The following is a 12500-nucleotide window of genomic DNA, read 5'->3' on the forward strand; positions in this document are numbered from 1 at the left end:
ATCAGCATCCGTCGTTTCTGGTGCCCAGATTGTTGAGGGCATTAGCAAGGCATTGGAAAATGTTTCTAGTATTTTCCAAAAATTGGCAAAACTATTTTCATCGGCCCTAACAAGCAACAATTGAGCTCAATATGATCATCATCCCTAAAGCGTAGTGAGCGCTCACGTTGGTCATTAACGTTCATGAAATATTTATTTAAACTTATTCAACAAGAGTTGTCAAATCATCTGTAATGTGATTTGCAATTCCTGGCAAATACTAATATTTATACATAAAAAAACGAAAACCAAACTCACACATCAAGACACAGCAAATAGTCTGCAAAAACAATACAACAGCAAACTAAGCAAAGCAAAGCGCACACGCAACAAATGTCCCAAAGCTCCAAACGACGGTAGCGGAAACACGGCAAACATCGATACAACACACACGTCGGGCACTTACATCAACACGAGAGTCCTTTTGCGGAATGGAAAGGGAATCTTTGGGCCCACGAGCTCTAGCCAGTTCCGTGGAATGGACTGGCAGGAAGTGTTGGAAGAGGAAGTGAACGAATGGCCACCGGTGCTGCTGGTGGAGCAGGAGGTAGCAGAGGAGGAGCTACTGGAGTAGGAATGCTGCAGTTCCGGTAGAGATCTTTCCACCATATAACCATCCTCAGTATCCGTATCTTCATCATCACCGGCATCAAGGCGACGACAGTTGAGTGCCGCTAGACTGCCGATGATGCGCTTCTCGCTGCCAGGAGTAATGTTGCCTCCATTCCCAGTTCGCCCAACCTTCGTCCCCTTGATGTCGTCCTGAACTGGAGGAGGAGGAGGAGGAGGAGCAGGACTCGTGACTTGGTAGACATAGTAGTCCCGGCTCGTGCAGCTGAAAAGTGTGCGTGGCGTGGCAGAGTTGGAACGGTGGAACATTCAGTGTGTTGTTGAGTGTAGCATAGCGATCAAGAATGAGAAGTGAGAAATTAGAGATAAAAAAGATCGCAGTAAATAGTCAATATTCTTATAAGTCGTTATTCTAAGGGACAATTTCCACCTCATTCACATTTCCATCATAGACCTGCAACAATTGGCTTTTGATTTCATTGATCCAACCTGAATTACAAGATCAATTCATCTTAATATCTTTAGACGCTTCAAGCAAACGAGCGCAAGATCCGAACAGAACCACGATCCACGACCTTAGCGTACCCCTCCAGTTCTCCCTCGGCCCCTGGAAGGTATGTTTATTTGTTTGCAGATCTGTTTGCCTTTCGAAACACCGACGAACGGAGCGCAGGGTCCATCATTCGAATCGTTCGCCCCAAACAGATCAGCCCGATCAAACTGACCTCGTTAACAACCTTCTCCGCCAGCAGCAGCACAGCACGTTGGTGCGGTGGAACGAAGGGAAAGTATATCGGGGACAAGTGCCACTACTCATTTGGCGGCCGATTCGGAAGTGTTTGCGCTTCAACCCTTCACAGACAGACCGACGGCGAACGGGCCGGTCGGTCGGCCGGTTGTTCTCGATTGTTTGTTTGTAGCTGGGTGTTTTGGGGCTTCGGCCGGTCATCACCGTGCTACCGCCACTAATGCTGTGGAAGTTTGTTTGATTTCTGCGAAGCTGGGCGCATCTTCCAACAAAGGGGGCGAGGTAGCAGCTAGTGTGTTTGTCGAGCAGCAGCCTCGCGAAGGTTTAAACAAAAGCGCGACTGAGCTTACGGTGAACCGTGATATGTGTGCGAAAGGGAAAGAGAGACCTCACTGAAGAAGGCAATCGCGTGGTTTGTGGCACCCCTTGTTCAAAAACTGGAACATTAACTTAAGATTTAGGACTTAGAGGTCTAGAGAAGGCTTGTTCGAAAGAAAGAGAGCAAGAGTCAACCTTTTTGCGAAACCTTTTTGTGCCTTCTCTCGTTGACCTTCCACGGTTTCACGGCTGTCCCAATCAGGCGCCCAAGATCTCCTCCACGATCGGCATGTGGCGATCTGCAAACCAAGCCCAAACCGCCAAGTTGCATCCAAAAACTGCGCCGCCGATGATGAGCACGATACAAAACGATCGTGAGCCACGTAACTCGCTCCAAGAGTGTGTCGTCAGCAAGCAAGAGGGAAAGTGGAGGAAATTTTCCCACAGAAGCCACCGTCAGCAAACCGCGCGAGATCGGACCGGATCGTCATGCTGCTGTGAGATTTTACGCCTCGTCGAATCAAACGTCTTCTCGGCGAAGGAAAGGGAGCCCGTGTCTGTCCTCCACTGTCACACGGGGTGGTTTGGGTATCGCGTTTTGTCTTATCTTTACAGCCAATCTGCCGCCTTCATTATCACGCCAGTGCGTGATCGCTAGGCACCCGGAGAGAGAGAGAGAGGACCCCCGAGTGTTGGCTCGTGTGGTGTCGCAAATAACGATCTGTCGGATTAAGCCAAGCATCGTCAAACGTCACCCCGACACACCAGAAGAGTGGTACAGGGGACAGTCGCTTGCTAAAATGACACTCCAAAAGCGTCGAAGCGCGGAGTTCGATTTGAGAAGAAACCGCAGAAACCTGAAAGCGCTTACAACAAACAACGCTGTTAACTAGACATAGCACGGCTCTCCCTGCGGTGAGACTCATGAAAACGGATGTCCCCAAGCGGTGCTACAACAACAACAACGACCGGAGAAACCTTCTGAAAGGGTGAAATGTGAATTGGAAGCGGTATCATCGGAGCAGCAGCAGCAGCAGCAAGGGCTCACCGGGCTGTCGCTTGAGGGTCCCCAGCTGTTCGCTGGCCGTAAATCACTACAAATCGTTCACTAATTTGTGACCGAACGGCCTATAGGCTTTCAAACGACATGCCCCGCGGCACTGGAGGATTAGTGGAGCGAGACCCTGGATGCCGGTTCGATGGAGTTGGTGGATTGAGCTGCATCGCTTCGAGGCATTACCTTGAGCGCGACATCGTCGTCGTCGTCGTCGTCGCTCGCCGCTCAACTGTGGGCCAAATCAAAGACGAACCGAAGAACAACGAAAGGCGTTATTAGACTAAGGAACCACCAATCGGTGAATTGAGCTATCCGAGTTGACCTAGCCGACGACAGGCCCTTACACGACGACGAGGACGGTTTCCCCGTGTCGTCTACTCTTCGATCACTCGTCGTCGCAGATCGATCGCTACTCGAATCGACGTTATCAGGCCGCGCCGTGTTCGATGATTATCTGCTCCAAAAGGTGTTCGTCAATCATTGATCTCGAAAGGGTTGCCCTAAGGCACCGCACCGTGGTGTGTGTGTTGGTGGACACGCGTCTGCGGTGGTCAATGCCGTTCGGTTCGGGTCCGGCACAATCTCTTGCAGTACAATCTCTCTCTCTCTCGCTGCCCTGGTTTGGTCTAGTCTCTCGTTCTGGGACCACATTCTTAGATCGCAATCGCAGCTGGCTGCTCCAGAACGCGATTTTCTGCAAGGAGAACATGTCCTACAGTCCTGCTGATCGTGACCAGTTAATGGGAGTACGTATGCTGCTGCTGCTTCTCCAAGAAATGCGCCCATGAGCTGACTACCTACCCGAAATCCAGTCACGATCACGTCTCCTATCATACATACACGCATACGTGTATCCTACATTGTAGCCTTTCTAAAGCAGCTAAAGTAGAATCCGGACCGCTATCTAGCGATCGCCAGGAGGCGGTAACACCATCTAAGGTGTCCATGCACCGCGTTCGTCGCTACTAAGCCTACACTGCCCCTGTCGAACCGACAGATTGTCTTACGATCACTTCGGGAGGTCCCTTCCGAAGGGTAATTACACGATCCACAAACATCTATGCAGCGCGTTGTTTTTTGCACCTTAATTCACCGAGTGGCAGTGGCCTAGTCGGTGTGCTCTACCGTACCTGGGATGAGGATGAGAAGAGCAAGAAAGACGGAATCAATTAGTGATGATTGATTTTGGTGTTTGGCGGCAAACTGGCGTTTTTTTTTTGGGGGGATGTTGGTTGCCACTTCTGGCGGTCCTCCAATCAAATTCAATTACCCACGAACCCAGCTGGCACACGTGGTGGGAGGGATCGGGGCAGACATGACACGGTTGGGTAATTGAATCGATCGATCTGTGTTACCGCTCGCCCTCCACTTTAGCATTAGAAAGGTCAAACGAGGAATGGCTCATTTGTTTGCACGACAACGGTCGCGCTGCTGCTGTTCAAGCGAGAGATCATGATCTCACGATCTTTGGAAGGTGTAAATTGGTGGCTTAAGCTGCGGAATTGTTCGGTTATGCTTACGCCTACAAATTATGGTGCGGATCTCTCTTTCTGTCTCTCTCTCTCTTTCTCTGTCAACAGAGACACAAAAACAACCGCTGAGGATGTGCTAGACCACTCTTCGCGAACTCTTCGTCGGGGAATAAACCTTTCGAAGAGTCAAGACACTGGAAAGGAACATTTGGAGCGTGCTTTGGAGTCCCAAGTGTCACATTCATGGCACGACCCGTAGCGATAGGACACCTCGACGCTAGCCCTACCACCGCCATCATGGCGCCTGGCTATAAAATCTTGGATGACCTTTCCGATGTGCTTCCAAACATCTTGGCGCGCGCGCGGGCTAAGGCGTGGTTCATCACGCAGCCAGCCAGCTTCGCTCTAGGGTCGTGGCTATGGCTTGGGGCAAGGTACTGGTGTGGCCGATCGCCAATCCATTTAGCCGCGAGGATAAACAAGTCCCCGATCGGCTCGCTCGCTTCCAAATGTCAACTGTCAACTGGTGGGTTAGCGGCGAGTGTGAGACCTCTATATTTCATACAGAAAATTGGCTGCCCCGAACCTCATCGATCATCACCGGGGATGCTGGCGGGGGAGGATGGTTGTTATTATTGTTGTTGATATACACACCCTTTCCTACATCAGAGCTCAGCTGTGAGGCATTTAGCTGAATCATAATCGAATTTTATGGTTTATAAATATATTTCATTTGGTTTTTTAGTGAAACTGAGAATGGAAAACCCGGGACGTCTGCGACTGTGATCGTGACGATCGTACCTCCGATCCGATCGCCCTCTCTTCCCTCCTTTGACCAAGGACTTGCACAATCTGAAGCTCAGGAGCCTTTTAGCTCGTGTACTGCAGTGTTTGGGGTTTCCTAATCCGCTCTGCCGCACGCTTCTCGGAATCGCGCTCCTATTTCATGTCTTAATTCTTCTCGATTAAAGTCCCGTGTGAGCACACGATCCGCCACCGATGCCAAGTACGAACGGCAGCAGCAGCTACAACCCCCCCCCCCCCCCCCCCCTCCGGAACGTAGCCGGCTTTTTCCTCCGATGGTCTGGGAACTGGAAAAAGGGTTTTTGAAGCCACCAAATTCGTTCGTTTTCGGCAAAACTGGTTATTGGGTTCCATTTGAATCATCGGATCACCATCGTTGGCGCTCACTTCACAAGCCTCGAAAATCGTGAGCTCAATCCCGACCAAAGGCATGACCAAGGGATGAAATATTAACTTAATAATTATTGATGCGTCTCTCGCGCAATCCTATGCTGCTGATGCTGCAGCGAAAGTGAGCCACAAAGCGTGCGCCATGCTACAGAACAGAGAGCACCGGAGAATTGGAGCAGCTGGCACCTTCCTCCTTCCAGGATTCCACCTCCACCCGGCGCAGATAATTAAAACCACCGTGGCCGCCGTCGCCATCGTGTTGCGATAGGACGAAGAAGATACGATTTCCTCTCTTGGCTTCCTCCCTCTCAGTCGCCCGCCATTGCACGACCTTTTTGGCACGACTGTTTGGCCGGGGTTGGCCAAGCCTTATGAAAGAGCCGGTTTGGCCTAGTTGTTGCCACAAAACACCCTGGCCAACGAAAGTGAAAGACATCCCTGGCATCCGTCGTAGCAGCAGCAGCAGCAGCAGCAGCAGCACACTCGCATGTCGTGACCGTCGAGCGGTTGATCCGACGCGGATCGTCTCTAAAGCTTCTCGAGAGCGCGCAGATCACGATCAAGCCAAGCACCGATGCGGCTGCACGGGCACATCATCCAGTTGCTGTGCTAGTGCGACAATGCGCCCCCTCGTTGCCTTTGTTGATTAATTGCTCGACACGGCGCACACTCTCTAATAATACGTCCAGTAGATGTCACCAGATCAAGCCGAGCAACCATAGCCCGGATGGCGCCAAATGCGCAAAAGACAAAGACCAACACTGTCCACCGGCGACGGTGGCGGCGGCGGCGGCGTTCCAGTTTTCCTGGTGACGGTGGACCACCGGGTTTTTGTCGTCGTTTCACCGGAACAGCGCCAGCAGAGCATCGAAACACATCGCGGGTTCAACATACTCGCTGCAGACCACCACAGGCCATTGTTGTTGCTACTGCGACTGCTGCTGGTGATGAACGGAATGCAATTTGAATTGTAAATCGCGTCGAATGTGTTGCGCTGTCTCGTGTATATGCAGAGCAATGCAGCTGAAGCTGTGAACCCGGGACAAGTCCCCAATCGGAGAGGCCCTGGAGAGGTCCTGGGACTCTCGAATGCAGAGTGAGTTCTCCTTCCATCTGCTACTGCTGCTGCTGGTGGTGGTGGCTACGGTTGATTATGCATTCCAAGGCGCGACTTGCGCGTCCCATTCATCACGGAATCGACTTGCGCCACACGTTGCTGTGTGGTCAACGACACATACAGGCGGATGGCAGGAGCGACGACTTAATTTCTGCGTGTCCGAAAGACTCTCTTCCCGACCGACCGTCAGTCAGTCAGTGGTCGTGCGAGGAAAATTGGTTTCGATCGACCAACCCCGGAACAGCGTCCACTGAGGGGAATTCATCAATATTTATGCCATTTATTGGCAATGCGTTGCGGTGGTGGCGCTCCAACCTCTCGGTGGGGGGAGAGGAAAAGGGGGATGCACTAAATCATGTCACTCAGTGATTGGCAGGGGCAGAGCAAGCGAGGGAGAGAGGGAGGCCGATGGTCCAACCGTAAACCCTGCGACACTTTTACGCTTTGGATCAATCAAAAGTGACATTTTTGGACGTAGACGGTGGCTTCAGTTTCGGTCATTTATGGACGCTATCTCGCGAGACGAGCGACTCGGCGACGGTTCGTGGCTTTCACTTGGTGTGGTTATGCTCCTAGTGCTGTTCCCAGCAGGGATTCCTCGGCGGGAAAATTGGAACCATTGTGTGTCTTCGATTCGAAAGGAAAACCTCCATTTTATTACCGAAATACGATGGTCTTTCCTCTCGCTCTGCGCTCTCCATCTCTCCATCTCTCTCTCTCTCTCGCTTTTATGCTGCTGCAACGAGTTCTCACATAATCAACGCACTCGCGCGAGTGCCACCGCACCACTGTCAATGCGATACGATGGTTGGCGCGATCATTATCTTACGAGGAAGACGATGCGGGCGCGAAATGTCACATCCCCCGCGTGGCGCGACTCGCAGCGCATCGTGTGAGCGAGAGCGCATCCGCATCCATACATCTTCAGTGCACGCTGTAGTGCATCATGTACGTGGCGTTGTCCGGGGGGATCTTCCGGTAGAAAGTAAAAGCATCACCGACGATCGAACGATCGGTGGCGCAGGAGCTGCAGAAAGATCGATCAACCGCAGCGGCGATGGCGGTAGCTACATCAGGCTGCCACAAACCCAACAATCGGCTCCAATCTGCATCGTAAATTAGTAAGATTTATCGATCCCGATCGACCGGTGGCAGAAGGAAAAGGGAAGAAGAAGGTGACCGAGGCAGGCAGCAAATGATGAGACACCAATCGCGCCAGGCGCATTCTTGAGTCAGGCGCCGACGGGCGGCGTGGATCCCTCTTGCATCATAGTGTCCAGCCGGCGTGTGTTTCTCAGTCCGAAAGCGATCCATCGAAATGGAAGGCGGCATCGTGGTGTGTGCTTGTGTGTGCGCGCTAAGCAAATAAATAAAAACACACCAAACAAGCTAAACGTTTGTCTCCATCATCGTCGTTTCCTGTCGGCTGCATCGGCCTCAGTGCCTGGTAGCTGGCTTGGCCTGTTGGCCTGGGCTGGGGCCGTGTGAGGAGAGCACCGTACGGCGAAAGGTGCTGAGGCTGAGTACGGGAATCTGACGGATGGTCTTTGGTGTGCAGGCGGGTGGCAGCATCATGTTGTGGGTCATACAAGGTGAGCGAAGGCGATCCAGGGGTTCACATAAGCACCTCCCTGTTAATCATTTCTTAAAACACATTTTTTAAACGCGATCGAGCGTGCTATGAATGTGAAATATACATCTTTTGATTTGTGTTTCAAAATATGATAAACAAAGAATGTAGCTTAGTTGTTTTAGAAGAAATAATAAAATATTCTAAACTTTCTAGTGTTTCGCAAGGAGAATGTATTATTTCCGCGTTCAAGACGCATTTCTGATAATCTAAAAAATGTACGGCGCATTAAGTTATTTGATTAATTGGGATAAAACAAGATCCCCATCTTTAGGGCTCCTCTTTCACTCCCTTTCATGTCATTACTTTCATTGACCCGGGTAACCTATTGGCCCTGCTCTCTCTCACTCTCGTACGATACATTTCATGATTGAAGATGTTACGACAGCACAGTCCATCCATCCATCCCCCCGGGGGCTGGTTTAAGAAGGAAGACGAGACCATTTTAACCCACCAACCGACCGGCCACCGACATACCGTCACGCGACGCATCGCAATCCCCCCCTATATGCTGCTGCCTCTTTTAATTACTTGCAATAAACTTCATGCATGTGCTGCCGATGCCAACATGGTGGTGGCGGTGGTGGCGGCGGTGGTGGCGGCGGTGGCCATAGCGTGGCTAATGCGAAAGCGGATGCATCCACAACTCTGTTGCACCCGTGTCTCGCTCGTGTGGTGGTGCATCTCGAATGCGGAAAATACACACAAAAGGGGACAGCATGAATGCTATGCGCTGTATAAAGCGGAGGAGATGAGCGTTGCGTGTGTATCAACGCATCAGCGCCTTAAGACTCTTCTCCGATTGCCAATTCCACTCCGATTCCGAACGCTGAACGATGAAACGACATGTGTACTGCATAAAAAAATGTATTTCCGATACTCCCATACCAGGCATGCACCAGGTGATGACATAAAACTGGCAATGGAATTCGACAGAAGTGCAACCCTGGGTGGCAAAGCACAGGAAGAAGATGATAACAAAACTCAATTTAGCATAGCTACTGGGGTGGAATCTAAAAGTGCCTCTGACACATTGACAGACTCGCCGATCGCTCACACAGCAGTAAACACCCATCATCCCACTGAGATCATAACGATCGCCGGGGGTTCCACGTATTGAAGGTCGTCGTTTTGCCTAGACGAAGCCGTTACTGAACGGCAGGTGTATCACATTTTTGGAATCTCGACTCCGCCAGCCGCCTACAATCCAATCGCGGACCGCGATCAATAGTGCACCTGTTGCAACCGCGATCAACTCGCACCTGCAACCTGCGCGAATATGAACATTGCATAATGCCACGGCACAGCGAATAGATTCCGCTCACAGCTACCTTTTATGGCTGCGCCTGAGGGGGTGTCATGGGGAGCAAAACTTCATTTCTCAAAGCAAAGTACCAAGCATTGACCACCACTGCTAACATCGAAAGAGAGAGAGAGAGGATGGAATGGCTGGAAGCTGGAAGAATTCGAACCTGTTGGTCCCTTCTAATGCTCGCGACAACGCTGGTGAACGGAAACGTTCTCTAGCAGCGGTAACGAAAAAAAGGGCTCCATAAATATCTGACGAATTGCGGTTCGCTAATCGGCTGGCTGTCTGGCTGACCAAGCATGCGCCTGCTGCGTGCAACCGATCATGCGCACACATCAATTCGCTCCAATTCAATCACGCACTGGTGGCGGCGGCGGCAACATCATCATCATTATCATTTGCTGTTCGCGTGGCGGAAAACGGGGAAACACGGGCACGCGCACGCGCAGGGGCTTTCCACCATTTCCATAAAGTGTCTAAAGTGGCCCACTGATCACACGTCCTGTTGCGTGAGCAATAATCACGGACCAGTTGCAGTTTGCACACGCAGACTGCTGCGCACTGGTGATGGTGCTACCTAACTGGATTGGTATTGATCGTAAAGCCCGCAACCCGATACTGTGACGTCTATGTGCCAGACGATTGTAAAAAGATGACGTAAAAATGTATGTTCACGCACCGACCACGGGCCACGGTGGCCACGGTATGACACGGCGATCTAGACGATCCACTAATCACACGCCACCGACGGTGACATTCGTTACATACGACCTCAGAGACCAACGTATGACACTTGGTGGTAATGAGATGATGTTGCATTTGAGAGGAGTTTTGCGGAGGCGAAGAGTGGTGTACCGCAGGGTTAACACCTGGTTCGATTTTATGCGTACTCATATTCTGCAGGATTTGTGACAGAAAGCGAAATTAGGATTACGTTGCCTGACAAGGCCGAGAGTGAGGACTTCTCGATGGTATCAGAGCGGCGCTTATGTAAATCGCCCTCCATTGGAGCATCGCTTGCAAGGAGATGCGATCTATGAAATGTTTGATCTAGAATGGTCTTCTCTAACTTAACAAAGATAGTCTTTAGCTTTTCTTTTAGTTTAAATATTGAATGGACGCTGTTTTATAGAAATTCCGTTTTTCTTTTAAGGCGAATCTTTCATGAAATCGAAGCAACGATAGTAAGATAAGATTGATTACGGTTTTCAATCTTCCGTTATCATGATGAAATTAAAGCTCCTTGGCTATCCAGGTCGCTCACGGCTATTCAGGGCAAATTTATCGCTTTGCTAGCGCTTGTTGACCTAGACTTAGATGAGGATAGCAATACGATGACTGTTTAGAGCACTTTTTTACCATTTAAAGTAGTGAACATCCAAACACCCTTTGCTTGGCACAAAGATTGAAAATTTCCATTTAATAAAAAATGTTACTTTAAGTAGTAAAATCCAAAATAAAGCTAAAAGCGATACCACATGACAGTTTCCTTTCAAACGAATGTTTCACTAAACGAGAGAGCGGCCCCTTTACCGGCCAATGCATGTAAAACCACGGCTGCAATTAACTGTTGGACGGAAATATGTTGATGAGTCTATCTACGATCGTTAACGTCTGCTGATCTGCTGATCGAAATTGAGGCATGCACTTACACCCATCCAGCATGACATTTAAATGTCAAACGAATGAATTAACATGTTCCCCGGTTTCGAGAGGCGGGAATGAAATGTGGAAAACCTACTTTTCCTCGCCCGGTCGCTCGCGCACTTTGAAAGCAAAACGGCTACACCAGAGTTTGTCCAGAGTGTGGTGGTGGTGGCGCGCTGGATAATGGAAACTGATTTGCATGGAAAGTGAATTTCTCCGCGACACGTGCGCAACAGGCTGAGCTAGCTAGCTAGCTGGCGCTATCCACCGCGAGCTCACGCGAGAGAGTCAACGTGTCACGCGAGGCAGCATCCTCGAGTGGCCGCTGGTGCTGTTATACGTTGGTGACATTCGTATGCTTCCAGCAGCCTCAGCAGCAGCACTTGGTACGTACCACCGTCTCGCGGTATCATCATCATCATCATCATCGGTTGTTGCGGCGGCATCGGCATCGGCTACAAAGTATTGCCGGCCCTAACGCCCGGAAGCTTCGTGTTCAACAGCGTGTAATCAGTCCGGGTCCGATGTGTGGCTCGCTATCTCGAGCACCTTTTGCGCCCTTTTTCCCTCTGAGGGAGAGACTGTGACCGACGCCGACATCGATGACTCGCGCTAAGGGTTCGCTCCTGCAGGCCGATTAACATCTCAATGAAGCGCACCTTTAGCAGCGGAGTTAAGGGCTCATCTCGAGTGCGACAGCCCGTGGTGCACGCTGCCTGGAGTGCCCTGGACGGTGTCTATTACGTGGTTTGCGCTTGCTGATCGCTTGTGCCCGGAAAGGAAAATGCTAATTTTCACCGCCCAGCGCTGAGGCAGCGTTGTTAGCGGAGGCTTATCGGGAGCATAGCGATGTTAATGCTGCCGTCGCTACTGCTGTTGGTTCTGCCGCGGGGATGATGCTAAATAGTTTGCACAACGTGTGGCCACTAGGCGCTCCTCCTTCTCCTCGAGGGTACATCAGTCGCGTTGTGCTATGCTGCAGTTTAAATTGCTACCCCCCCGAGCGGAGAGGCTCAGAAAATGAACACTATCGACCTGCAACAAAACGGGAACACGCGATCCTCGCGATCTTTCTCACGGTTCCACCCTCTCTTTTTTTCTCTCTCTCTTTCTTCCTCTGTGACGCGCGCACAGACAAAGTGGTCAACATCGTCAGCCCACTGCTGGAAGGTCATCGAAAGCTGCCACCCAGGCGGGCGCGATCTGCGCCGATCGTCGTTAGGTCACCTGTTCCACCACACTGTCTTGCACCGCTGTGCTGTTGCTGCTGCTGCTGCTGCTGCTGTGGATTAATGCAAAATCGTGGAGCCGACTCAGCCGCCTCGAAAGCCTTTGCTGACCTTCGCTCCAATCCGTCCGGTGCGCGTGTGTTTACGTTCACGGATCAGTCCGGTGGAGC

The 12500-nt window shown here is 51.0% G+C and overlaps 2 protein-coding genes across 2 annotated transcripts in view; both read right to left on the reverse strand.

The window, feature by feature from the left end:
* Window positions 1-12500, reverse strand: part of LOC126570582 (protein Shroom) — a 183528-nt gene that overhangs the window by 16574 nt on the left and 154454 nt on the right. The gene's annotated exons all lie outside the window — the stretch shown is intronic.
* Window positions 204-1034, reverse strand: LOC126570679 (uncharacterized). Its single transcript, XM_050228616.1, has one exon. The coding sequence runs from the start codon at window positions 916-918 to the stop codon at window positions 442-444; it is 477 nt and encodes a 158-aa protein (XP_050084573.1). The 5' UTR covers window positions 919-1034; the 3' UTR covers window positions 204-441.

This window comes from Anopheles aquasalis, chromosome 2 (genome assembly GCF_943734665.1).
Source record: "Anopheles aquasalis chromosome 2, idAnoAquaMG_Q_19, whole genome shotgun sequence".
Lineage (NCBI taxonomy): Eukaryota > Metazoa > Arthropoda > Insecta > Diptera > Culicidae > Anopheles > Anopheles aquasalis.

Bases quoted from the DNA above. Each gene is read 5' to 3' on its own strand.
- LOC126570679 (XM_050228616.1), bottom strand. From the start codon at position 918: ATGTTCCACCGTTCCAACTCTGCCACGCCACGCACACTTTTCAGCTGC.